This window comes from Euprymna scolopes, chromosome 19 (assembly GCF_053919585.1).
Source record: "Euprymna scolopes isolate OS-2025 chromosome 19, ASM5391958v1, whole genome shotgun sequence".
Lineage (NCBI taxonomy): Eukaryota > Metazoa > Mollusca > Cephalopoda > Sepiida > Sepiolidae > Euprymna > Euprymna scolopes.
This window is the reverse complement of record NC_136500.1, coordinates 146,498,392-146,524,128: the sequence shown is the minus strand read 5'-3', so window position 1 is coordinate 146,524,128 and position 25,737 is coordinate 146,498,392. Positions and strand designations below refer to the sequence as shown.

The window sequence follows — 25,737 nt, the reverse complement described above, 5'->3', positions numbered from 1 at the left end:
GTGTTGCATGTTTAGTCTAAAGCACACAAAGGCTTGATCATCTGTTTCTAGGTTTGTTTCTCTCGTCAAGGGAAGGGTGTTACGAATGTAAACTCCAAGTTCGTGCATGTGTCTGTCAGAGTCCTTACAGCAGAGTGGGATATATTCAGGCATGTTAAAGTAGTTAGAGGGGATGGAGGAGTATAGGTTAGTCTCACTTAGTGCTAAGATATCCAGGGTATTTGTTAAGAGAAATGCTTCAACATCAGCTAAATTAGTTCTAAGCCCACGGATATTTGTGAATGCAAGCCTCAAGGGAGGAGGCAAGTTGAATTTGTTTGTCCCTAAGCCTGGTTTAAGCTTATTTTTAGATTGTATTGTCGTCATATTTTTTTTAAAAGAGTTTCAGTTTAGGTAAGGGGGAGCTAAACAAGAGGTTATGCAGAGCATCAGACATGCATCACAAGTAGACCATCAGGTGACCTTTCTCCAATTAGGATTGTGGCCTCAGGAAAGCCCACTGGGGATGAGTGCAGGGACCCTTTCCATGCGCGTCATGGCACTACAAACAACCCGATATTATTCAACTGTTGATGGAGCAGCCGCTCTAAGCGCTACCAAAGAGTTAGGGCGCCTGTACTACCAGCCGGGAACAGCAGCCAGGAACTGTCAATCCGGTACCTTCAACCCATTAGTAGAAGGTCAGCCCAATCTAATTGTTCAGGCGTATATCATACTCAAGCACTCCCAAATGTCAAGTTTTAGGGGTGGGGTGTGGTGGGAATGGGGAAAAACGGCGTTCGTTGCCCTAGCCAGGAGACAAGATCTACCGCTGGGTGTTTCTGTCGAATCACTGAGTGACACGCAATATGGTTTCCGTTCTGCTAGATCTACAGCAGATGTGCTTACAGTTATATCTCATAGGATCAGCGAATCTCTCGACGGAGGCTACCTTTCTAGGGCAATTGCTCTTGACATATCAAAGGCCTTTGATAGAGTATGGCATAAAGGTTTACTTCACAAGATCTCCAGCTACGGTATAGCTGGAAATGTCTTCTCAGTTATTAAATCATTTCTCTCTGATAGGTTCATAAGAGTAGTGGTTGATGGGCAGAAATCAGGAGCTCTCAGCATTAATGCTGGTGTCCCTCAGGGGTCCATCCTGGGCCCAACTCTCTTTCTGATCTACATTAATGATCTTCCAAATCACATCCTCAGATCATTCGTAGACATTTATGCTGATGACACTACTATCTATGGTAGCACATCTAAGACCGTGAATGACCAAATTCTCTCTGATTCTTTCTCCTCTGATCTTGAGCAAGTGGTACAATGGGGAAAGAGGTGGCTTGTTACTTTTAATACATCTAAAACCAAGTTTTTATCTTTACATCATCAATGCTCTGATCCTCATTTGGCATCAATTGAAATGAATGCCTCTCGTCTTTGTGAGGCCTCATGTTTTGACAAGCTTCTGGGCTTGACCTTTACTCCTGATCTTAAAAGGAACACATACATTAAATCTGTTGCCAAGGCCACTGGAAAAATGGTGGGATCCTTCTATTGATCCAGTAGATATCTCACTGCTGATGCAATTCTCTATCTATATAAGAGCCAGGTGCGTCCAAGGATGGAGTACTGTTACCACATTTGGGCAGGAGCTGCTAGAAAGGACTTATCCTGCCTTGATAGAGTTCAAAATAGACTTCATAGCCTCGTAGGGGATGTCCTTTTCTCTTCCCTGCAACCTCTTTCTCACAGAAGAGATGTTGCAAGTTTGTCTCTGCTTTATCGTTATTTTCATGGCAAGTGCTCGGCTGAGCTCCAATCCGTGGTCCCCACTCATCAAACTTTCACAAGAAACACTCGTCTAGCAGAAAACACTATCAATAATTTCCCCCACTCTTTATCTGTGCCTAAACCTAAATGTAGATTCCATGAACAAAGCTTCTTTCTTAGAACTGCACGCCTATGGAATTGTCTTCCGTTTTCCTGCTTTCCAGCTGACTACAATATGGTTGTCTTCAAGTCTAATGTAAACAAGTTTTTGATGTGCCGTTCCATATAAGCTAACAAACTTACCGAATTTCCGTTACTAACGATTACTATATTGTCCAATTTCTGTTGTACACTCTTTAACCCTTATCCTCGAGTGGCCTCTTGGCCTTCATAAGTGGTGATGCCTATGTAAAAAAAAAGTCAATGTCGGATCGCAGGTTCATGAAAATAATGTTTATTGTTCTTTGAAAGCTAACTTCTTTTTCAACTTGTTTATAAAGATGGCAACCATATTTTTCCGGTTAGTTTTCATCTCGGTTTTTCACGTGTACGCTATAACTTGCTATAGCATTGTTAATGTTTTGTTTTCGTTTTTTCTGATAACATCTGATTAGATTTGAAATAAATCCGAACCCCATTTCGATCAAAATAATGTAAATGATTGCCATAATAGTTAACTTGTCTAATTTTTATTGGAAATTATTTGAATGAATTATCTCCCTTGAATGCAATCGCTCTCCGGTGTTACAGAATACGGAAAAACACAATTCAAATGCACATGGCCACCGATAAACATCTATCATGGCTGGCCGAGGGAGAGGAGGCCGTGGATTATCTTTTAATATCGATGCCTTGGGATTCGGACGAGGAGATGCTCTGCCACAAGCCATTAACCAGCCACCACCCCTCTTTCCTGTAAGTTTTAATTGAAAGAATTTTGATAGCAAAAGTCTGCTTAAAATAATATCGCGGTTACTTAAAATGTTCTTTTCGGGATAGTATCGATGAGAACACTAAAGTTTCGGTAAAATTTTACATTAAGGCCCGTCTCACGTTCGTATATAACAAAATATTTTGGTGCTAATGCACTTACTGATCCGCGCTATTTTTAAAAATCGTATTTCCAAGTTTAATTAAAGTTTATGGGTACTTGTATAGTTTAATCAAGACATTAAAAAAAATGAAAATATCGAAAAATGGTTATATTGTACGTATTTGTTATGGAATGAAGTTCTAAAAAAAAAAAAAAATCACTTAATTTCATCAAGTAATTTTTTTTTTCTTTTTACAGCGAAAAAACAATTTATGATACCGAGCAAAAGGTTCGACTTTTGGGAAGAAAAGCTAGTATTTAAGATGGGGAGGGAGTGTCGGCGCTTTAACTGGTTTTATCTCTCGTGGCGTTTCTAAACTCCAAACTAAAATTAAGAAAAAAATCCAAGTCTGCCTTCAACGTGCTCTCATAAAAATGTGTTTTTTTTCGCTGTAAAAAAAACTACTCGATCAAATTAAGTTAATTTTTTTTTCGGAGATCTTCAGTTCAAAGCGGATATGTACAATATAACCTTCTTTTTTTTCGATATTTTCATTTTTTAATGTTTTGATTAAACTGTACAAGTACCGTTTTATGTTTTTTTTTTTTTTTTTTTTTTAATTCAATTTTAAGGTTAAAGTACAGAATAGGTACAAAACACCTTCCTCTCCCCATGTTAAGAATGGCTTTTTAAATAATAACGTTATTATTTCAGCCCGGATCAATAAGTGAGTACCAATATATTTTTGTAGATTTCGGTGTGCTAAAAACGAATCTGCAAACCGTTTCCCTCGCAAAAAAGTAGTTTTCATGATATGAAGAAATTACTTTCTCGAAAAATGGGTGATCACTTTTCCATGTAAATTTAACTTAAAATGAGCAACCACTTTCCGGCCACCCGAGAGAGGCGGCATTTTTTTCAAGTGTTTATTGGCTAAATGGGTTTTTCGATTTCTTTTTCTGTGTTCAGCTTTCAATAAAGACACGAGAAAATTAAGAAATAAAGAAAAATCGGTATTATTTTACTTTTAGGCTCGTCTCACATCTATATGGAAAAAACAAATTTTTTTTTTATAGTTTTCGGTGTGCTTTAAAAGAATATGGTAACCGTTTGTATGGTATTAACCCCTTAACTCTGGAACTATTTTCCATTTCACTGCCCAGCCTTCATTTACACTACGTGCGAGCATAAAAAAGGCTGTTAAATGTGCACTCGCGTACCTGCCTTGTCACAGTGTAGTATTGGCGAACATTTTAAATTAGACGAAAAACGAGAAGTTTCCCAAATATTAAGCCATGTAATTCTATGTTATCACGGCTGGCCATTTTTGTACTCGCAAGCGCATTAACCCCTGAACTTGGGACACTTTTCCATTTCACAGCCTAACCTTCGTTTACACTACGCGCAAGCATAAACAAAGGATGTTAAATGTGCACTCGCGTACCAAACTGCCTCATCACAGTGTAGTATTGGCGAAAAATTAAAATTCAACAAAAAACAAGTAGTTTTCGAAATATTAGACCATGTAGTTCTATATGGTATCATGGGTAGCCATTTTGTACGTGTAAGCGAGACGCGAAACTAGCATAGGGCCGACCACTTCCCTAGACGAGTTCATAATTAAAGGATACTCTAACGTAACATCTAAATCTGACCCCCAAGATCACCATGGGTATGGAATACGTGCCTACATTAAAGATGGTTTTCCATGTGGTAGGGATATCTCCAGTGAAGATCCTAATTTACCTTATATGTGCTTCCAGGTTGCACTTGCTTACACCGCTGCATTTATATTTGCCCTCTATCGCCCCCACAACAGCGGAGTTACTCTCTTTAATAGCATATCTGAGAAAATTGACCACATCCTGTCTGCTCATCCTTCGGCTAACATCCACATTTGTGGTGACTTCAATGTCCACAATGTGGAATAGCTGACCCACTCAAACAAGACAGATGATGAGGGGAGGTTCTGTCATGATTTCGCCATTGCCTATGACCTCACCCAGATTGTCCAGGAACCCAACCGTGTGCCCGATACTTCCGGTTAGTACGCTAGCCTTCTAGACCTTTTTCTCACAACTTACCCTGAGCTATGTTCATGTTCCATTCTGTCTTCTCTGAGATCTTCCGACCACTCAGTTGTATCAGTTAAGATAAAATCAAAATGTAATAAGTCTTCAGACGTACCTCTCCACCATACTGTATATCAATACTCTACGGCTGACTGGGATAGCTTCCGTACATTTATATCTGATTTACCCCTGCATTCCATGTTTAAAAAGAATGTGTCCTCCATAGTATCAGATCTGACCGAATAGTTAATTGTAGGCATAGACTGATTCATACCATCCAAAAAATTCTAACAAAAACCTAACAGCCAGCCATGGTTCTCCCCAGAATGTGCTGCTGCCATTGCGCACAGAAATCACTTTTTCCATAGCTACCAACGTAATAGATGCACTGAGACTAAAGCTGCTTTCAGGACCACCAGCAACCACTGTAAAAGAGTAATAAAAACATGCAAGAGAGCTATATGCTCAGTCCGTTAAATCCAAAGTAGCTGAGCAACGGCTTGGTTCCCACCAGTTTTGGCAAATAGCAAACAGGATCCTGAACAGAAGTGTGCATTCTATCCTAACCATCATCAATGGACCTGAGGTCATCTCGTCAGCATCAGACAAGGCCAAACTATTTGCCAAGAACTTTGCAACTAATTCTACCCTATGCGACGAAGGCCATCAACTCCTTGTATTTCCTCCTATAACAGACAACACACTATGCAGCATACAAATATCTATGCATGAGGTCGCCAAGCTAATCAAGAACCTTGATTCCAGTAAAGCAACTGGCCCTGACCGCATTCCAATTATATTGCTGAGAAAGCTTCGACCAGAACTTGCCCCCATACTTACAAAACTGTTTAAGCGTTGCCTTAAGGAGAAGTGCTTCCCAACACTCTGGAAAACCTCATCAGTATGCCTTGTATTTAAGAATTTAGGTGATGTCCTCTCTCTCTCTCTCTCAATACAGACCAATAAGTCTCCTGTGTGTCATGAGTAAATTGCTGGAATCCATATTAAATAGAGAAGTAGTCAACCACCTCAGCAGAAATAACCTTCTTAGTAACATGCAATATGGTTTCCGTTCTGCCAGATCTACAGCAAATGTGCTAACAGTTATATCTCATAGGATTAGTGAATCTCTTGACAAAGGGTTCCTTTCTAGGGCAATTGCTCTTGACATCGCAAAGCCTTCGATAGGGTATGGCATAAGGGCCTACTTCACAAGATTTCCATCTAGGGTATAACTGGAAATGTCTTCTCAATTATTAAATCATTTCTCTCTGATAGGCTCATAAGAGTAGTGGTTGATGGGCAGAAATCAGAGGCCCTCAGTATTAATGCTGGAATCCCTCGGGGGTCCATCCTAGGCCCAACTCTCTTCCTGATCTACATCAATGATCTCCCAAAACACATACTTAAATCATTCGTTGACATTTATGCTGATGATACGACCATCTATGGCAACACATCAAAGGCCATAAATAACAAATTTCTCTCTGATTCTCTCTCCTCTGATATCGAGCGCATGGTACAGTGGGGGAAGAGGTGGCTGGTTACTTTTAATGCATCCAAAACCAAGCTTCTATCTTTTCATCAGCGGAAAAAGACGTTTTTATGAGAGCGCGTTAAAGGCAGATATCTTGGACTTTTTAAAATTTTTGTTTGGAGTTTAGAAGCGCCATGAGAAGATAACTCAATTTAAAGCGCCGACACTCCCTCCCCATCTTTAATAATTAGCTTTTCTTCCTAAAAAATCGAACCTTTTTCTCGGTATCCTAACAAATTGTTTTTTCGCTGTAAAACAAAATCTATTTGATGAAATTAAGTGAATTTTTTTTCAGAGAACTTCATTCCATAACAGATACGTACAATTTAAACTTTTTTTCGATATTTTCAATTTTTAATGTCTTGATTAAACTGTACAAGTACTGTTAACTCTTATTTAAGTCACCTGAATTATATCGGTACTCATGCACTTATTGATCCGTGCTGAAATAATAATATTATTTAAAAAGCCATTCTTAACATGGGGAGAGGAGGGTGTTTTGTACCTATTCTGTACTTTAACCTTACAATGGAATAAAAAACATATCATAAAACTTTAATTAAACTTGGAAATACGATTTAAAAAAAATAGCACGGAACAGTAAGTGTATTAGCACCATTGTTTCGAGTGAAATAATAAAAAAAAATAGCACGGATCAGTAAGTGTATTAGCACCATTGTTTCGAGTGAAATAATAAAAAAAAATAGTTGTAGCAGGTCTCTTTGTACATGTGAAACGATGAAATGAAACCTGTCATAAAATATAGTCGCCATCTTTATAAACGAGTCGAGAACGAGGTTAAGTTAATAAGGACAGACAATACTCAAATTGATATTTTTAGGGTTTCTTTTTTCATAAAATTTTAGAAAAAGCGTGAACTCGAATTAGTAGAAAAAAAAAATTTTTCTTGTAGATTTCAGTGTGCTGAAAAAGAATCTGAAAACCGTATCCGTCGCAAATTAATAGTTTCTAAGGTTTTTTTTTCTTTGTATAATCAGCTATAATGGCGTTGTCATGTTTTCGTGACGTCATTTATTTATCAGGGACAAATTTACTTGTCACCGTGTCCCGTGTTTATATATAACTCTAAAAAAATATAAAATTAAGATAAAAAACACGGGGTTTGTATTACTATACACATAGATTCGAAAAAGTTGTCAAAAAACAAATATATAACAAATAAATGTTATCAAAGGCAAGATAAGTTACTTTTCTACCAAACTGGATATATTTTTCGTGTTTTTATTCAATGTAACATATTTATTCAGCTCGAAAAACATAGTGTTTACCGATGTATTGGAAAATTCAAGATGGCGTCTGATTCTCTCTTTAACACGGTAAGTTTGGGAAAAGGTGTTATAAATAAAAAACTATACAAAATACTATTAAAAACCCGCCGAATATATGTCAACCTATGTCATGGTAACATATATTAAGCGAGTTTTTAACAGTATTTTATCTGGGTTTTTATTTATAACACCTTTTCCCAAACTTACCGTGTTAAAGAGAGAATCAGACGCCATCTTGAATTTTCCAATACATCGGTAAACACTGTATGTTTTTCGAGCTGAATAAACATGTTACATTGAATAAAAACACGAAAAATATATCCAGTTTGGTAGAAAAGTAACTTATCTTGCTTTTGATAACATTTATTTGTTATATATTTGTTTTTTGACAACTTTTTCGAATCTATGTGTACAGTAATACAAACCCAAAACACGATTTAAACGTGAAATTATTTAAAGAGAAAATCAACTGCTAAAGAACAATGAATTTAAGTCATAGTAACACGGTGTCCTCATTATTTTGTTCCTTGTGTAAAAATGTCCGTTTACTGAATTGTTTTCTTATCAAGTTTAGTTTATACTCGTAAATGCTTGAGGATTATTGGGATTTCTTCTGTATATTTCTTTTATTTGTCTAATTCATCGAAAACAATAAAATTAAGCCATACATAATACTTGTCCAATTTGTTAAACAAATACATGAAGATATATAAATCCGGTTTAAGACGAAATATTTCATTATTATTAGTCGAAATCGCCAGTAATCCGAATAATAATGAAATCCTCAAAATGAGAAGATAACGTTATTATTTCAACATGGTAACATAAATGCATCAAGTTTTTAATGGTAAAATTAAAAAAAAAACAAAAAAAAATGCGTGAACTCGAATTAGTAGAAAAAAAAATTTTCTTGTAGATTTCGGTGCGCTAAAAAAGAATCTGAAAACTGTATCTGTCGCAAATTAATAGTTTTGGAGATATTAATATTTTTCCAATGGATTATTTTCTTTATAAAATCAGCTATAATGGCGTACGCATGCGCACAGAGGCCATTTTACTGACTTAGGCTACGCACGTGTAGTCACGTGACATTTCACATGGCGGACATTTTAAATTACAAGAAATATTTTCATAAAAAAAAAAGAAGTTTTTACCTCATTTTATAGTAAAAATAATACTGTTAGTAAGTTTTCACGACTGGTTTACAAAAAACATATCTTTGTTTTTCGTTCTTTTTTATGGCAGGTGGGGGTAATCATATATAGAACTTGTATAGCTTAACAGATGCTTCTGCAGTTTAATTAACCGTTTTTTCATAAGTAACGAGCCGAAATTTATCGAGCAGAATAATGATTAACATTTCACAAAAATTCTGTGTTTACATTGCGGTCGCAACCCACCCCCTCTACCGCCCGCTAATGTAAACACAGAATTTTTGTGAAATGTTAATCATTACTCTGCTTGATAAATTTCGGCTCGTTACTTACGGAAAAACGGTTGTTTTTGTAAAACGCTCATGAAAACTAAATTTTTTAGATCAATTAAAAAGCATTAAAAACCACGTAAGCCACAAAAATGAACCACATTTTTAAATGGCCGCTAAAAATTCCTCCGCAATGTGATAAGTCATTTTATGCTTATGCGCACGTGAACGCAAGGACCGAAATTATGTGAACAAATACAACAATGCGTTGTGGTATTTACTTTTTACTTACGGAAACTGATAAAATGCTGATTTTTAAACAATAAATGATTTCTCTTCAGTCTGTGTGCATGCATAATCAGCCGACTTACGCCATTATAGCTGATTTTATAAAGAAAATAATCCATTGGAAAAATATTAATATCTCCGAAACTATTGACAACGAAACTGATAATCAAATCCGGTGCAAATTTACCGTCTGCATGGTATTAACCCCTGAACCCACAAACTACTTTTTGCCATTTTACAGCTTTTGTTTACGGTACGCGTGATAACATAAATGACAATTGTTGAATGTGCCTTCATGTAGCAAATTGCCTTTTCACATGGCGTACAAATCTTTTGTGGAACATTTAAAATTATACGGAAACGAAGAAAAGCACTCCAAGTGTGTGGGGGGGGGAGTAATGTCAGAAAGACAGTTTTTTTTTTGTTTTTTTTCATTGGCGAACAATTTAAAATTCGAATAAAAAATTGTCTAAAACGGAATTTAAAAATAAATACATTACAGTACTTTTTGGAGATTTTTTTTTTTTTTGTCTTATGTAGTTTTTAAGGCGGTTTACAAAAACATAAGCACCAAACATTTTTATGTTTTTTGGTTTTTTTTTGCAAGAGGGGGATGAAATTATAGAACTTGTGTGGCTTAACAGTAAAATCTCCGAAAAATGTTAAATGGTGTTCTAATCAGTAAATGTCGATGGGTTACTTAAGTAAAAATGGTTAATTAAACTGCAGAAGCACCTTTCTTCTGTTTACATTGGGGGAGGAGGCGGGGGTGGTGTTAGTAAACAGAAAGCAGTAAAATCTAAAAATGTTAAAATGTATTTTAATCGGTAAATTACGGCACGTTACGGAAAAACGGTTAATTAAACTGCAGAAGCACCTGTAAGCCACACAAGTTCTATAATTGAATCCTCCTCCTGCAAAAAAAAGAATGAAAAGCATAAAAATGTTTGATGCTTATGTTTTTGTAAACCACATTAAAAACTACATAAGACAAAAGAACCCCCCCCCCCGAAGAGTACTGTAACATTTTTTTTTTTAAATTTTGTTTTAGACAATTTTTTCTTCGAATTTTAAATTGTCCTCCAACGAAAAAAAAAAAAAAAATTTTTTTTTTAATTCTGTTCTGAAAAAAAAAAAAATGTCTTTCCGACATTACCCCTCTCACTTGGAGTGCTTTTCTTTTTTTTCGTATAATTTTAAATGTTCCACAAAAGATTCGTACGCCATGTGAGAAAGCAGTTTTCTACATAAAGGCGCATTCAACAACCGGTGTTTATGTTACCGTGCTCGCGCATAGTGTAAACGGGAGCTGTAAAATGGCGGAAAATAGTTTGTGGGTTCAGGAGTTAATACCATGCAAATGGTAAATTTGCACTAGGTTTGATTATCAGATTCGTTGTCAGCGACCTCGATTACCCCTAAAAAATATCAAATTAGAATGGTCGGTGTTCTGTTGTAGTGTATCCCTATATTTACCCTTTTTTTTTTTTTTTTTTTTTTTAATGAGTACCCAGCGTAGTATAAACTCCCTCAACCTTCCCATGTTAAGGACGGCTTTCGGAATAAACACCCCGAGCCTCGAAAGCTGTTCTTAACATGGGGAGGTTGAGGGTGTTTTTTTACGAAAACCGTTCTTAGCATGGGAGGTTGGGGATGTTTATGCTACTGTCGTAAAAAATACATAAGCACCAGAAATACCTTTTTTAGTTAGGGACAGGGAAGCTTATTTATTTCTTGGGCAAAGCTGAATGAGAATCACCCTTTCCCCTATAATTTTTATAGTATGTTTTAGTATGGGCGAACGTACACGAGTGCTCCCCCTTTAGTGAAATACGCATCGGCTCCGATGTTGTGTGAGAAATTCCATTTACATTCGCCATCTCTTTTTGTTCAGGCCGCCCACACAGTTTCGTGGTCGGCCGTCATTGGTTAATTTTGGATAAGTCAAGTGATTTGCTTGGCGCCTTTTTTGTATCATGCTTTTATTTTGCAGTCCACGCAGGAACTCTGCAAGGGATGGACTGAAACCAGCAGCTCTCACACGTGAAGGGAGCTACGTCAATTTCTTCATGTTGTATCACCAAACTGTTGGCGAGCAAAGGATCACATCTCTACAAACAGAGACAATTTTATAATGTTGAAATTATCCTAATTACAGGATGTTATTCATGAACATTTCTTCATCGTTATGTTTGCCAAATATTGGATTTAGAGTTCGGTGAGACTCGCATTATACCTAATTATTGGCGCCAACATTCCCGCCGAGTCCACCATGAATATACATGAATCTTTACTAAGAACAAAGAACTAACACTCTGAAAATAGGAGTTCATACTACTGGCTCCATGCATATGGAGGCAAAACTGGCCACTGTTTTGCAAATGGACTATACCAGAACCAAAAAACTTTCATTACTGTTACATTTGAATAAATTTTGAGTTTGAAAGGTATTGCCTTTGTATTTATGGATTCTTTTGCCTCTGTAACGAGTGAAATTTGGAATGTGAGAAATAATTTCTTACAGTTGTACGTAGTTCGACTTAGGGAGCCGTTATTATTTTTACAAGGGAAGAATTTTTGCGTGTGTGTACATTAGGGCCTAGGCACCTCCAAAATGCACCACAGAATTAAGCCCCCTATATGTAACATGGTGTAACTTTATTATGAATTAATATTATCAATATGACTTTTGTACCATTTTAAAAGAAGGGCAAAATTAGAAATAATTTTTAAAAAAATTTTTCATTGCGCGAAAATAATGAAATTACAAGATGAAAATCTTATTTACATAATTGACGCTTTAAAATAACGTAGTAATGTAGTAAGATTTCTGAACGTGAAAACGTACCCGTGTTTAATAAGTCTAGTAAAAATCAACTAATGGTCAGATTTTCGTGAAATTTTTATATTTATCCGTTTTAGAATGAAATTACATATAAAATGCAGTTTCTGTAAAATATATGAGGGGAAATATTTTTTTAGTGCGTGCCCCCCCCTATTTATTTTTTTCGAAATTTGAACAAAATATATTTAAATCTATCGAAAATTCTATTTATTATGAAACATAAGAGTTCAAATAAGTAAAAAATATATATTTTTTTAAAATTTAAATACACGTATTGAACAAAAACTTGCCTTGAAGTTGCAATTAAAAAATTGACATAAATTTTATATTATGTTTTTTTAAAATAACATTTTTCCGAATTAATATATACTATTTTATCAGTTGAATTGACAAGAAAAAGGAACTTCGTAAAAATTAATTAATTTTTAAAAGATTAAAATGATTAAAATTCCATTATTTCAAAATGTTCCGTTACAACATAGATTTTTAATTAATTGTGTTTAAATTTTTTTTAAAATATTAAATTTTAATATAAACATGGCTCTTGCCCAGCTATTTTATCGACAGATTAAAATTATTGCACAAAATTAAGCATTTTCTGACTCCCCCTCTACGATATCTAATTTGTTTCTTTTTGTCAAACAAAAGTATGGAAGCCAGTAAGTAACCAAATGAACATTCAGTAAAAACTGTATTTCATATTTAATATAAAAATGTTTAAAATATTATTAATCATTAAACTATGTAAATCTTAAAACCTAACAAAATTATAACAAAGATTAATTATTAATTGCAGTTTGAAGAAGATAAACAAAGGTTTTAAAAAATCATTAAGTCGCTTCTGCTTTTCCATAGTTCGTATAGTTAACACAAGTCTGACGTCACGGGATCGTGCATTCTTTTTTTCACAATTCTTCACTTTCGTTTGGTGATCCCTAGTGTAAAACATATGAGCTGATGCGTATTTCGCTAGAGGGGTAGCACTCGTGTACGTCCACCACAAAAAGCTTTAACGTGTATGTACCTCTCATAAAATGTCGTAGATCAAAACACAATGAAATGTTATTTGGTGCTAGTGCACTTATTGATCCGTGCTATTTTTAAATAATATTTTCAAGTTTAATTAAAGTTTTACGATACCTGTTTTTATTAAATTGTTAGGTGAAAGTACAGAATAGGTACACAACACCCTCCGGTCCCCATGTTAAGAATGGCTTTCTAAATAATGTCATTATTTCAGCACGGCTGAATAAGTGCATGAGTACCTTTTTATTTTCTTGAATAAAATAAAAACTATTCGACGAGAATACTACTGTTTTTGTTTTAATAATTATTTTTTATTAAAAAAAAAAAAAAAAAAAAATTTCAATTGTTCAGAACGTGTTTTTTCCCCCAAAGCTTATTGGGATGTTTTTTTTAGTTACCATATTTTTCATGAACATGCTCTAAGAATACAAAAACAATAAGAAAAGAATCCGTAAAGTTGAAGCGAACTTGAAATTTAAATTTTTTATTTTTAAATAAAAACACCACCACCGCCCACCACATCATCTAAAAATATTAAATAGTATTCTAATCGGTAAATGTCTGTGCATTACTTATAGAAAAACGGTTAATTAAACTGCAGAAGCACCTGTTAAGCTATGTTTGGTGCTTATGTGTTTGTAAACCGCTCGTGAAAACTTTGTTTAAAATGCATTAAAAACTATGTAACCCCCCCCTCCCCAAAAAAAATGTACTATATATTTTTTTTAAATTTTGTTTTAGATAATTTTTTCTTTGAATTTTTAATTATTCGCCAATGAAAAAAAAAATTGAAAATTCTGTTCTGAAAAAAAAAAGTCTTTCCGACATACCCCCCCCACTTGAAGTGCTTTTCTTCTTTTTCATATAATTTTAAATGTTCCACAAAAGATTTGTATGCCATGTGAGAAGGCAGTTTGCTACCTGAAGGCACATTCAACAGCCGTTGTTTATGTTAGCGCGCGCTTGTGCATAGTGTAAACGGAAGCTGTAAAATGACATGAAATAGTCCCTGGGTTCAGGAGTTAATACCATGCTAACGGTAAATTTGCGATGGGTTTGATTATTAGATTCTTTGTCAGCAACCTCGATTACCTAACTTAGAGTCGGCGGTGTTCTGTTGTAGTGTATCGCTATATTTACCCAGAAAAAATATCCATCCAACAAAAAAACAGATAAAATCATTAAAAAAATCATGCGCAAAGTTCAAGCCAAAATAAAAACTAGTCACACACGCAAAAATTCTTTCCTTGTAAAAATAATGTCTCCTTCAGTCGAACTACATACAACATCGGAGCCGATGCGTATTTCGTTAGAGGGGTAGCATTCGTGTACGTCCGCCCTTTTTGTTTATTTTTGTTTATCGCCACAAGTGCTAACTTTGACTTTCACCAATTTTCCTGTTAATAATTGCTTATAACGAAAACTCTGGCAAAAAAAAAAATATCCCCCCCCCCCCAAAAAAAAACCCAGATAAAATCATAACATAATAATGTGCAAATTTCAAGCCAAAATAAAAAAAAAAACCCAAAGAAAAACTAGGTCACACACACAATAATTCTTTCCTTGTAAAACTAACGGCTTCCTCAGTCGAACAACGTACAACATCGGAGCTGATGCATACAGCTGCATGGATCAATAAGTGCACTAGCACCAAATAACATTTCACTGTGTTTCGATCTACGACATTCCATTTTGACTTTCACCAATTTTCCTATAAATAGCAATAAACTCCAACAAAAATATCCATCCAAAAAAAAACCAGATAAAATCATAATAACATAATAATGAGCAAATTTCTAGTTAAAATAAATAAATAAATAAAAAAACTACGTCACACACGCAAAAAATTCTTTCCTTGTAAAAATAACAGCTTCCTAAGTTGAACTACATACAACATCGGAGCGGATGCATATTTTGCTAGAGGGGTAGCGCTCATGTACGTCAGCCCTACGCTGGGTTAGGTTGTAAAAATACCAACTGCAAAATACCGATTAAAATTTTAGAGAACGGGGTATTCTCGTTCAGGTCAACCATTTCTTGTTTTTTAATTTCAACCAAAAAATATTAGCATAAAAAAATATGTAACCATTTTTATCGCGTTATGTTTGTGCCCTCGAATTCGTTATTTACCAAACAAAGTTTACTCTGCAATAAGAGGTTAGTACGGTCAATGTGGTGTGATTGTTCCACTGTAGACTTACCTGCAAAGGGTTGTTGGTACTCCTTGGCTGTTGTGATCCATGGCGGCCAGCATATTTATTTAATAGCCGCTCCCTTATAAAAGGTTAGCGCATGTGCGGATAAGTTTTAATTTATTTATTTACTTGCGTTGGCTTATTAACATTTTTCATGAATATTAAAAAGAAAAGTAACTAAACCAGTTATTGATAATTTCTCACTTTTACAAACAGGCAGATTTGCCGCTTAGTTGTATAAATATCCTCGAATCATATAATCAATAAAAGGGACTCGTTCAGTCAGTACCGGTATCTCAATTAATGTACCTATTTACTATGCCTCCCCACGGTACAGAGTTAGACACCAGGGTCGTTTTTTAACGTGGAGAAAAGGTACAAAAATAAAAAAATTGTCTCAGTCGTGAAGGACTGCTTCTCCATCGAAAGAGAACAAGAAATGGAAGTGCAGCATCTGAAGAACAGATACTACACTTTGATCTTGACCAAAAGGCCAAGTTTATCTACTGTAAAATTAAACCAAAATTTTATTTTTATTTTTCAATTTTAAATTATAAAAATAAAACATTTAATCATTTTAAAACTTCATTTTTCATTATTTCTTTTCGAGAACACTGTAAAATTAAACCAAAATTTTTTGGAGAGGTGAGTACCCCAAGTTTAACTAAGAGTTTCTTATTCAACATAGTCGGAAACCTATAAAAGTCGTTATTTTAAAGAAAATTGTGGAGCTAGACCTAATGCAAAAATTTACCAAAAAGTTATCCGTGCATCTAAATTAAAAATATTTGTAAGTCAGTAAATTAATTAAAAATGCTACCCACGCAGGGAGCGGCTATTGCCGTCATGGAACTCGACGCCCAAGGAGTACCAGAAACTGTCCACTGATGTCGGGCCCATTGCTACGAATTCAGAATAGGCTGATGCAGTAGGTGTATCAGAATTTTTGTAGGAATTTTTGACACCCCTAACACGAAACTGCGAATAAAATATAAAAAACTTGTAATTTCTCTTTTAAAAGTGGATTGTTTATTTTCTTTATGGATTATACTTCCAAAATAAACTATTAAAGTTGTTTTAAAAGTAATAGAAATATTTTTATTTTAATTTTTAAAAAAAACTAATGAAATTAATTGAATTTTACGAGTTCAGTATTTTTCAATTTTTAAACTTTAAAAATCTATCAAAATTTTTCTATTGATTCTATTTTTACGATATTTTCAGCGTCAATGTGAAATGTTATGCTCTTTCCAATAAACCGAATATAATATTTTAGACAAACGTTTTTTTTTTTAAATTCACGTCCTCCTATTTTGAAATGTCTATTAAAAAGTAAATAATTTATGTGCCAAAGTTTTATATATCGCAAATTGAAGATAAAAGATCAATAAATAATATATTTTAACTTAAAACAAAAAAAGAACAGTTTTTTGGAAATTTCCTTTTTTTTTTTTTTTTTTTTAAAAACCACGTTGTTGTATTTTTTTTTTTTAATGAAACCTTGGTCCTTGCTCCTTTTAATTGAAAAAAAAAAAAATTAGGGTTTGAATTACATTTTTTTTTGAGTAGTTATAAGCTTGGAAAGACAGGGGGTCGAATTATTCAATATTTTTCACGAAGTTTCTGACATACCTACTGATGCAGCTTTGGCTCGGGTTCTGGATCAGCACCATATTATCAGTTATAATAACAAATAAATAAATAAACCTTGTTTTAAAGCCTAAGCTAAATAAAAGTATATTTATATCATCCAATCAAAACCCTGGGTATTTTAGTGACTGAAAAGACAAACGACCATTTATAGGTTAATTCATTATTTATGTCATTACTGTACTCCTGTTACTAATAATACTTCTCTCTTACTTCTACTCTTTCTCATCTTTGTTCTCTTCACTTTCCTCCTCCTCTCTTTTTGCTTCTCATTCACCCTTCCTCCCACAAAAATCACAATCCTCACAGTTATGGCACGATAGATTAGTATCAATTCCTAAACAAGGGAGATACGTCAATAACAAAATTGATAATCAAGGGAAACAACTATGATATATTTTTCTTTTAATATCTGACTGAAAAATGTCCTTTTTTTTTTCTTTTTTAATTTTAGTTTTTTTTTGTTTTTTTAATTTTATTTATTTAAAGCCTCTTGAACTGAAAGCCGTGCCTTTGCTGCAAGGAGAGGAATATGAATATATGCTCGCTCTGAAGCAAGAGTTTCGTGGCACCATCCACGAATCTCCATTTTACCTAAAGATTACAGAAAAGAAGAAAGACATTCACCGTTACTCGGACAAATATCAGTCATCATTGGATAACAATAATTTGTGGGAACCAGGTGAGTTTCTAACCTTTTTGTTTAAAAAAAACAAACTCTCTGTCCATAATAAAAAAACAAGCAGAGTGGAGTCAGTAGCTCCAAATCTTTACGAAATGAGACAAATTCTGAAAGTACATGGACGAATGAATTCAAATGTGTCCAGTTATGGGCAGCAAGTGACGTCATTAACAGAAGACGTTTGGAAAACTATTAAGTATTTTTTGCCCACCTATTTAAATATCAAAAAACACTTTTTGCTGAAGCTGACAAATCGTCCACAAATGTTTGATAAATTTATTTTTTATTTTTAATTACGTTTCTTGCCCGAGTGACATATTATTTCTTTAAACTTTCCAGTTTAAGACGTTTTTTTTATTTCTCCACCTGGACTTTGGGTCAAGATCACAGTGTAGTATCTGTTCTGATGCTACACTTCGCCTTTTCTGTCTTCTGTCAGTGGAGGAGAAATCCTTCATGACTGAGACAATTTTAATTTTTGTTCCTATCCGAGTTGCTCCTTTTTGGGAAGCTGATTTTTTCCCCACATTAAAGACCAACTCTACCCTCGTGGGGAGGCAAGTAAATAGGAACTTCACTAGAAACTGAGCACCCCCTACAAATATTTAAATATTGATTGAATTTCTTTTTTTTATATAATTGGATAGATTATAATCGGCTGAAAAAATTGTAAAAAAGACGGAAAAACAAATATTGTGGGTGGGGGAGGTACTGCTTGCACACGTGAACCAAAAAAAAATCATCTTTCACATTTCCAGTTATTCAAAACAAAACACGATTTAATTCACCGTTAAAAACTAATGCAATGGATAAAAGTGCATGCAAGTTATATACTTACAAAGCTTATTTTCTTGTCTTTTCAACCATATAAATATTTTAAAAATCTACCAGAAATAACGGCGAACTCGTTAAGATTGCTTTAATTATATATTCTGATAACCAAATAGTTCTAATTAAGCTACTTATGTGCTGATAACAAAACAGCTCCAAATATCTAAGAACATATTTTTTATATTCATATTTTCATTTTTTAAAAATTTTTAATTCGTTCTGGAATAAAAAGTTAACAAAAAGATCATGTATTACATTGGAAAAACAATATCTTAATATCAGAAAGACTATTTGTTGGCGCCATCTTTAAACGTGATATTCGTTTTCAGCAGACCCAAAACCCTATAAAAGTTGTCATCGGAAATAAACTGCAAATTGACTGATGATATTTATATGGGATTGTTTGATTTTTCTTTGCAGATTGGGATTCTTTGCCAAATGAATTGAAATGGAATCGAAAGAAATTAAAGAAAGTGAGGTTCACTCCTCGGCCGAATCGTCCTAGCAAAGCTGAAGCCGCTGAAGTACTAAAGACATTAGAGGCAAGTATTTGTGTAATGTAATAGCATGATTCCAACGATGAATTGTCATGCATTGTGTTGCTTCTTATGTTTATGTGTCACATAGTCGTTATCTTTGCTGAGAGAATTTCTGGTACTTGTCCAGTATTCCTCTAAAAAAAAAAACCAAGGGAAACACTGTATGATGTTTGTACCTGTGATGAAACAAAATATCATATTCCAAAAAGTCATGTAAATTGGTCAGATAGTTTCATTTTTATAAAAAAAATCCTTTTTAAGCAATTAATAGGAATTCATAGGCATAACTCAATAAATATTCATACTTATTAAACTTTTTTTCAAAATGGCAGGTATACTCATAAAATTTAATTTTTTTTTTTATAAAAATAAAAGTACTTGATCAATGTACGTGATTTTCAGAATATGATATTTTCGTTTTTGTCATAGGTGGGTACATCATAGAGATTAAAAAAAAATTTGGTTTTTAATATAGAACTTCTGGAGAAAAACCGAATTCACTTGTAACTTGGCAAAATGCCACATATAAAAAAGATTGGAGGTCTGCTTGGTTTCTTTCAGTATTTCAGAAAATATAACTCTGATTCAATCTAACTTAATCTGACTTTAAAAAAATCCTTCATTTATCTAATGAATAAAAAAAATTAAAAAAACTTCAACAAAAGAGTAAAAATACTTAACTCACATAAGATACTTTGAGAAAAAAAAAAAAAAAAAGAATTCAGCATTAAATTACTGAGAAGGGTTGATATGCCATAAAATAACCAACCAATTGCATATAGGGAATTATCTCATCTTCAAAACTCTGGTCGCCGCCACGAAATTTCTGAAATTATCATGTTGCTGTACATTCAGTGGTGGTTCCTGGGCCAAATGCTTCATTGATATCGCGAGCTGTTTCAGCAGTTTTTAGCCTAGCTTGAATTGAAATAAGAAAATTGTGCGAATTTGCTTTTTTCCATCTTGCATTTAACGTTCTGAAAAGGCATAATGATTTTAAAACAATTGTCATTAAAATGATTAGAAAGAGTGAAAAGCGTCCTTTAAAATGTATATAAAGTTAAGATATTATAACGAAAACTTCTTTGAAAATAGATCTTTTGAAATCAAAATTATACATTCCTTTAAAATTATAAAGTTAAGATATTATAACGAAAACTTCTTTGAAAATAGATCTTTTGAAATCAAAATTATACATTCCTTTTAAAATTATAAAGTTAAGATATTATAACGAAAACTTCTTTGAAATTAGATCTTTTGAAATCAAAATTATACATTCCTTTTAAAATTATAAAGTTAAGATATTATAACGAAAACTTCTTTGAAATTAGATCTTTTGAAATCAAAATTATACATTCCTTTAAAATTATAAAGTTAAGATATTATAACGAAAACTTCTTTGAAAATAGATCTTTTGAAATCAAAATTATACATTCCTTTAAAATTATAAAGTTAAGATATTATAACGAAAACTTCTTTGAAAATAGATCTTTTGAAATCAAAATTATAAATTCCACAGGAACTTTCTTCTCAGTCTAATATAACGGTAATTCTGGACAATCACCATTTTTTTTTTTTTTTTTTTTTTTTTTTTTGGTCCTATCAATGGTAATGAAGTGGCCTTTTGCATTTTGTAAATATTGAAATAAGTTTTTTTATTCATTTTTATTAAAATATTTGTAATTTTTTTTTTCTCAGACTCTTGAGAAGAAAGATAATCAAACTGAAGAAAATGAAGAAGAAGAAGAAAAGGAAGCTGAAGAAGAGGAGGAAGTTTTTGAAGAAGAGGATGAAGAAGTGAGAATTATTTCAAATTCTGTTTTTTATTTCTTTGGATTTGTAAAAAAATTTTATCAAGTGCAGCTCGATTAAAACTCATTATTTTTAGCATGTTTTTTTTTTAATAAATGACGTCGGCTTCCTTCTCTTTTATGAAACAATGAATACCCACTGAAAAAGTACCTGAATGATCTAGCTTACAATGCAGCAAGGGTGCACAATCTCTAACCCTACTTTTTCTGACCTGTTCTGGTAATGTTCAGTGGCACGGAGAATCACAAAATGATTTGAAGCAACAATGAAAAGAATTATATTATTTCAAATTTTTCATTCAGTCATAATCTACCTTGCTATATTACTGGGTTTTTGTCCAGTATTCCCTCGATATTAAAAAACGAAAATAAAGGAAGATTGAATGACGTTGCACTTCGAGTACTATTTAGTTGATGTTGTCTTCTGCTTTTGCTGTTCGTGTTATCTGGTGAACATATGTAATTGTTTCTGCATATGGTCCACCTGTTTTTATTTTGGAGGGGGGGGGACAAAATAATGACAAGAATAGTAATCAGATTAATTTATTTTCTCTGATCTTCATGGCACACCCCATAAAATGTATAAATACTATAATCCACCAGCAATATAGTATTATAAAATGAAACGAAAGTTAATATCCAGCACACTTGCATCGTAAGAAATGTTATACATAAGATTAAAAATAATTTTTAGTGCTTATTTAGTTGTTTCTGCTACTAGTGAAAGTATGTAGACAAATCTGGATAATAGTTTTCTGTTAAACATATTCCATACTTTTACCTCTTTGGTTTTCATACGTAAAAGCACATGCAATATTACTAAGGTACCTTTTTTTTTTTGTACCTAGGAATCACCACTTATCAAGGCCAAGAGGCCACTCGAGGATAAGGATTAAAAAGTGTACAGTAGAAATTGGACAATGGAAAGCAGGAAAACGGAAGACAATTCCATAGGCGTGCAGTTCTAAGGAAGAAGCTTTGCTCATGGAATCTACGTTTTGATTTGGGCATAGATAAAGAGTGGGGGAAATTAGTGATAGTGTTTTCTGCTAGACGGGTGTTTCTTGTGAAAGTTTGGCGAGGGGGGGGGCACAGATTGGAGCTCAGCCGAGCACTTGCCATGAAAATAACGATAAAGCAGAGACAAACTTGCAACATCTCTTCTGTGAGAAAGAGGTTGCAGGGAAGAGAAAAGGACATCTCCTACGAGGCTACGAAGTCGATTTTGAACTCTATCAAGGCAGGATAAGTCCTTTCTAGCAGCTCCTGCTCAAATGTGGCAACAGTACTCCATCTTTGGATGTACTTGGTTCTTATACAGATAGAGAATTGCATCAGCAGTGAGATATCTACTGGATCGATAGAAGGATCCTACCATTTTTCCAGCAGCCTTGGCAACAATTTAATGTATGTGTTCAATTTAAGATCAGGAGCAAAGGTTAAGCCCAGAAGATTGTCAAGACATGAGACCTCACCAAGCTGAGAGCCATTCATTTCAGTTGATGCCAGATAGGGATCAGAGCGTTGATGATGTAAAGAGAAAAGCTTGGTTTTAGATGCATTAAAAGTAACAAGCTACCTCTTTCCCCATTGTACCACTTGCTCAAGTCCTTATTTATTTCAGTCCTTATTTTTAAACAAAAAGGACAATTTGAAGCATACAAAAACCATGTTAACCAAAATGATTGATTCCACCTCCGCATAACCCAAAATGGTTGAGATAACATAAAACATGGTACTTTGATTATTTTGGTTGTATTAATAATTCTATGGAAAAATCCATTTGTCATCCTTGCATATTATTTTACTTGCTTTAAACATATTGGCTATCAACAACTTCAAGTCATCAAACATTGTGTAATGCGTGTATTTCAGTTGGTAACATTCGTGATTATATGCACTTTTTGCTACGTGTCGTCGTTTCAAAATTGTATACTGTTATAAATACTGTTATTACTACTGTTATCACTGGTGCTATCATTACTGTTATTATTACTGTTATCATTATTGTTATCATTACTACCAATACTGATATCAACTCCACCTTCATATGTGCATTATTTGTGTAACTGAATTTTCTGATTCTCTGCAGGATAATGATTACAACTTGAATTACTTTGACAATGGAGAGGATTATGGTGACGATGACGACGATGACATGGATGAAGGACCCATTTACTGAAGATGATGTTACTCTGCACTTACAACACTTGCAGTGTCGTGACCTGTCAGCAATTTGGTTCTTTTGACAAGTCTTTGTTTACGCTGCAACATCAAATTGAACAAATTTGAATTTATGAACAATTTTTTTCTTTGGAAAATCAAATGCATCAGATCTTGAGATTATTGTAGATTCAGCCCTCAAAATGAAACTAGCAGCTGAAACAAATAGCATAAATATGAATATTTTTGACCATTCATCTCAATATGAATCTTTAATCCATAGGTTGGTTATTTTTAATTTTTTTTTTTTCACATTTAAGTTTCAAATAGTATTTTCATCATTGAATACACAAATTGAATGGACACATTTTAAGAATTAATCCATTCGTTTTTTGTTTGTTTGTTTGTTTTTAATCTCTGACATCACTCAAACTAGGTTTTTTTCCCAAACATGGACAACATCACACATTTTCAAATTAATTTTGTCCAAGAAAACATTTTTTTTATCATTCTTATAAAATAAAGTATATTTAAGCAACACATAGATGGCCCAATATCGGATGGGTGATCATTTGAGACTGTAAGGCACTGCATGTCATCTTCCCTTGACTGGGATATATATGCAACTGATGACCACTTGTGAATATCATATACCCTGTAAACTTTCTCCTTTGGAAGAAGCTGGCATAGCTCGTCCAGAGTTAATACCAAATTAAGTATTACCAGTTCGTTTTTTATTTATATTTAATTCTTACACAAAAATAATGCTTGTAGCTTTTCAAACAAAAATTGTAAAAACATTTTCATATTTGATTTTGCTGCCATAACAATGGCTGGTGCAAAATCTGTTCTTTTCAACTGCTAACTTGATTAAGATGCCGAACCAAGAATTGGTTTGAATATTTTTTGCGCCAATTACTGACCAAAATAACATCTCACCTTAAGTGGGTTGAATCGGCTTACTCCAAAGGAGAAAGTTTTATGGGAATATCAAATTTATAAGTGATCCCCCCCTAGTTGCTTGTATTTTGTTCCAATTGCAAAGTTGTGAATTGATTTGCTGTTTTTTAAAGAACTGTGTTATTTATTGAGATCCCAATTCTGTCCATGAGTCTACGAATTTGTTTTCTGGCTCTTCTCGTACAGATGATACACCTCTTTGCTACATCATCCTTGATATCACGTTACTGAATTTTAAAGAAAATAAAGAATCAAAATATAGTTGCTATTAAATCTAATATATAAACGGCTATATGTCTGTCTGTCTGTCTCCATATTTTCAAACTCTATCTCCTCCGAAACTAAAAGTCGCAGAACGGCGCAAGGGCCTCAAATGATTGGATTTTTTACGGACCGTTCTTTTATGGGTCTTTAGCCGCTTAAAATAGTTTTTAAGGGGTCAAAAATTGAAAAGAATCGTTAAACATTTTTTAAAATTTATCTTTGTTTATTTTTCATTTTTAATGAGTTTATATGTCATGTTGGTGCGTAACGTCATCAGCTGTATCTGCTTCGGTTTTGATTCGAGCTGATAATACCTAAATACCTTTCTTTAACTTTTGAAATCACAACTCTTTGATAATATATACAAAATCTGGACAAATTAAAATATATTTAAGCATATTTTATTCCTCCTCCCCCCCCCCCCCCGCTAGTATTTAATAAACAAAAGTTTAACCATATTGTGACACAACCGTTCCCCTTCAACGTGAAAATTCCATTTTCTTAGAATTTTGCTAATTTCATTGCAAAGAATTAATCAGTGTTTTTTTTTTTTGGTGTGATCTAAAGAATTAAAGTTTTTACCGTTAGGATTTGGTAATTTGAAGAAGTAATATCTGCTGAAGGATAGTGTAATACATTCCAGCCAAACTACAATTTTTTGTCTGATCCCCAAATAAACGTATGGTCTGCCATTATCATGATGAAATGCAACACCATTCCTGTTGGCCAATCATAGGCGTTTTATTTTTAATTGCTGCTTTAGTGCCTATTTAGAATTAAACTTACAAAAATAAAACTACAGGAAAATTTTTATGATGTACGTACTCCTCACAGAATGAAGATGCTATACTCCAAAAATCATGTAAATTGATCAAGTATTTTTTTTATTTAAGAAAAACAAATTTTATGATTAGATGAATGGAAGAACTGTTGGGCACCATATTTTTAAACTTTGCCAAAATTCAAGGGTAACAATTCAATTCGACTACAAAGATTTTCTTTGTATGCAAACTAATGAAAACCTTTTAATGACCAACAATGGCTAAATTTGATTTTCTTAAATAAAAAAAGCTTGATCAATTTGTGATTTTTGGAATATGATATGTTTGTTCCATAACGAGTACAGACATCGTAAAGATTTTTTAAGTGTGATTCTAAATAAGCACGATTGTTTTTAATTCATCGTGAGTTTTTTTTTTACAGAATTTCATGACAGATTTCCTGGCATTGTTTCGAAAGAAATGGTATTAAATGCCTTTTACTAAAACAGAAAGACAAGCCAAGTTGGATTTATTTATTGTTTGGTTGTTCCTTTTTGACAATACCAAATAGCATGGGAGTCTGAGAGAGGTTTGAACTATATATATATC

The 25,737-nt window shown here is 33.5% G+C and overlaps 1 protein-coding gene across 1 annotated transcript; it reads left to right on the top strand.

The window, feature by feature from the left end:
• Window positions 1-2,494: 2,494 nt before the first annotated feature.
• On the top strand, window positions 2,495-25,100 carry LOC145240039 (DNA-directed RNA polymerase III subunit RPC7-like). Its single transcript, XM_080103627.1, has 5 exons — window positions 2,495-2,673; window positions 17,607-17,799; window positions 19,051-19,172; window positions 20,868-20,966; window positions 23,073-25,100. Exons 1-5 carry the CDS (start codon window positions 2,560-2,562, stop codon window positions 23,160-23,162), a joined length of 618 nt encoding a protein of 205 aa, XP_079959753.1. The 5' UTR covers window positions 2,495-2,559; the 3' UTR covers window positions 23,163-25,100.
• Window positions 25,101-25,737: the final 637 nt, after the last annotated feature.

What these genes read in the sequence shown, in the direction of transcription:
- LOC145240039 (XM_080103627.1), top strand. Translation starts at nt 2,560, where the DNA reads ATGGCTGGCCGAGGGAGAGGAGGCCGTGGATTATCTTTTAATATCGAT. An exon ending in CAATAATTTGTGGGAACCAG is followed by an intron (nt 17,800 to 19,050) that starts GTGAGTTTCTAA and finishes TTTTCTTTGCAG; the next exon opens with ATTGGGATTCTTTGCCAAAT. An exon ending in TTGAAGAAGAGGATGAAGAA is followed by an intron (nt 20,967 to 23,072) that starts GTGAGAATTATT and finishes GATTCTCTGCAG; the next exon opens with GATAATGATTACAACTTGAA.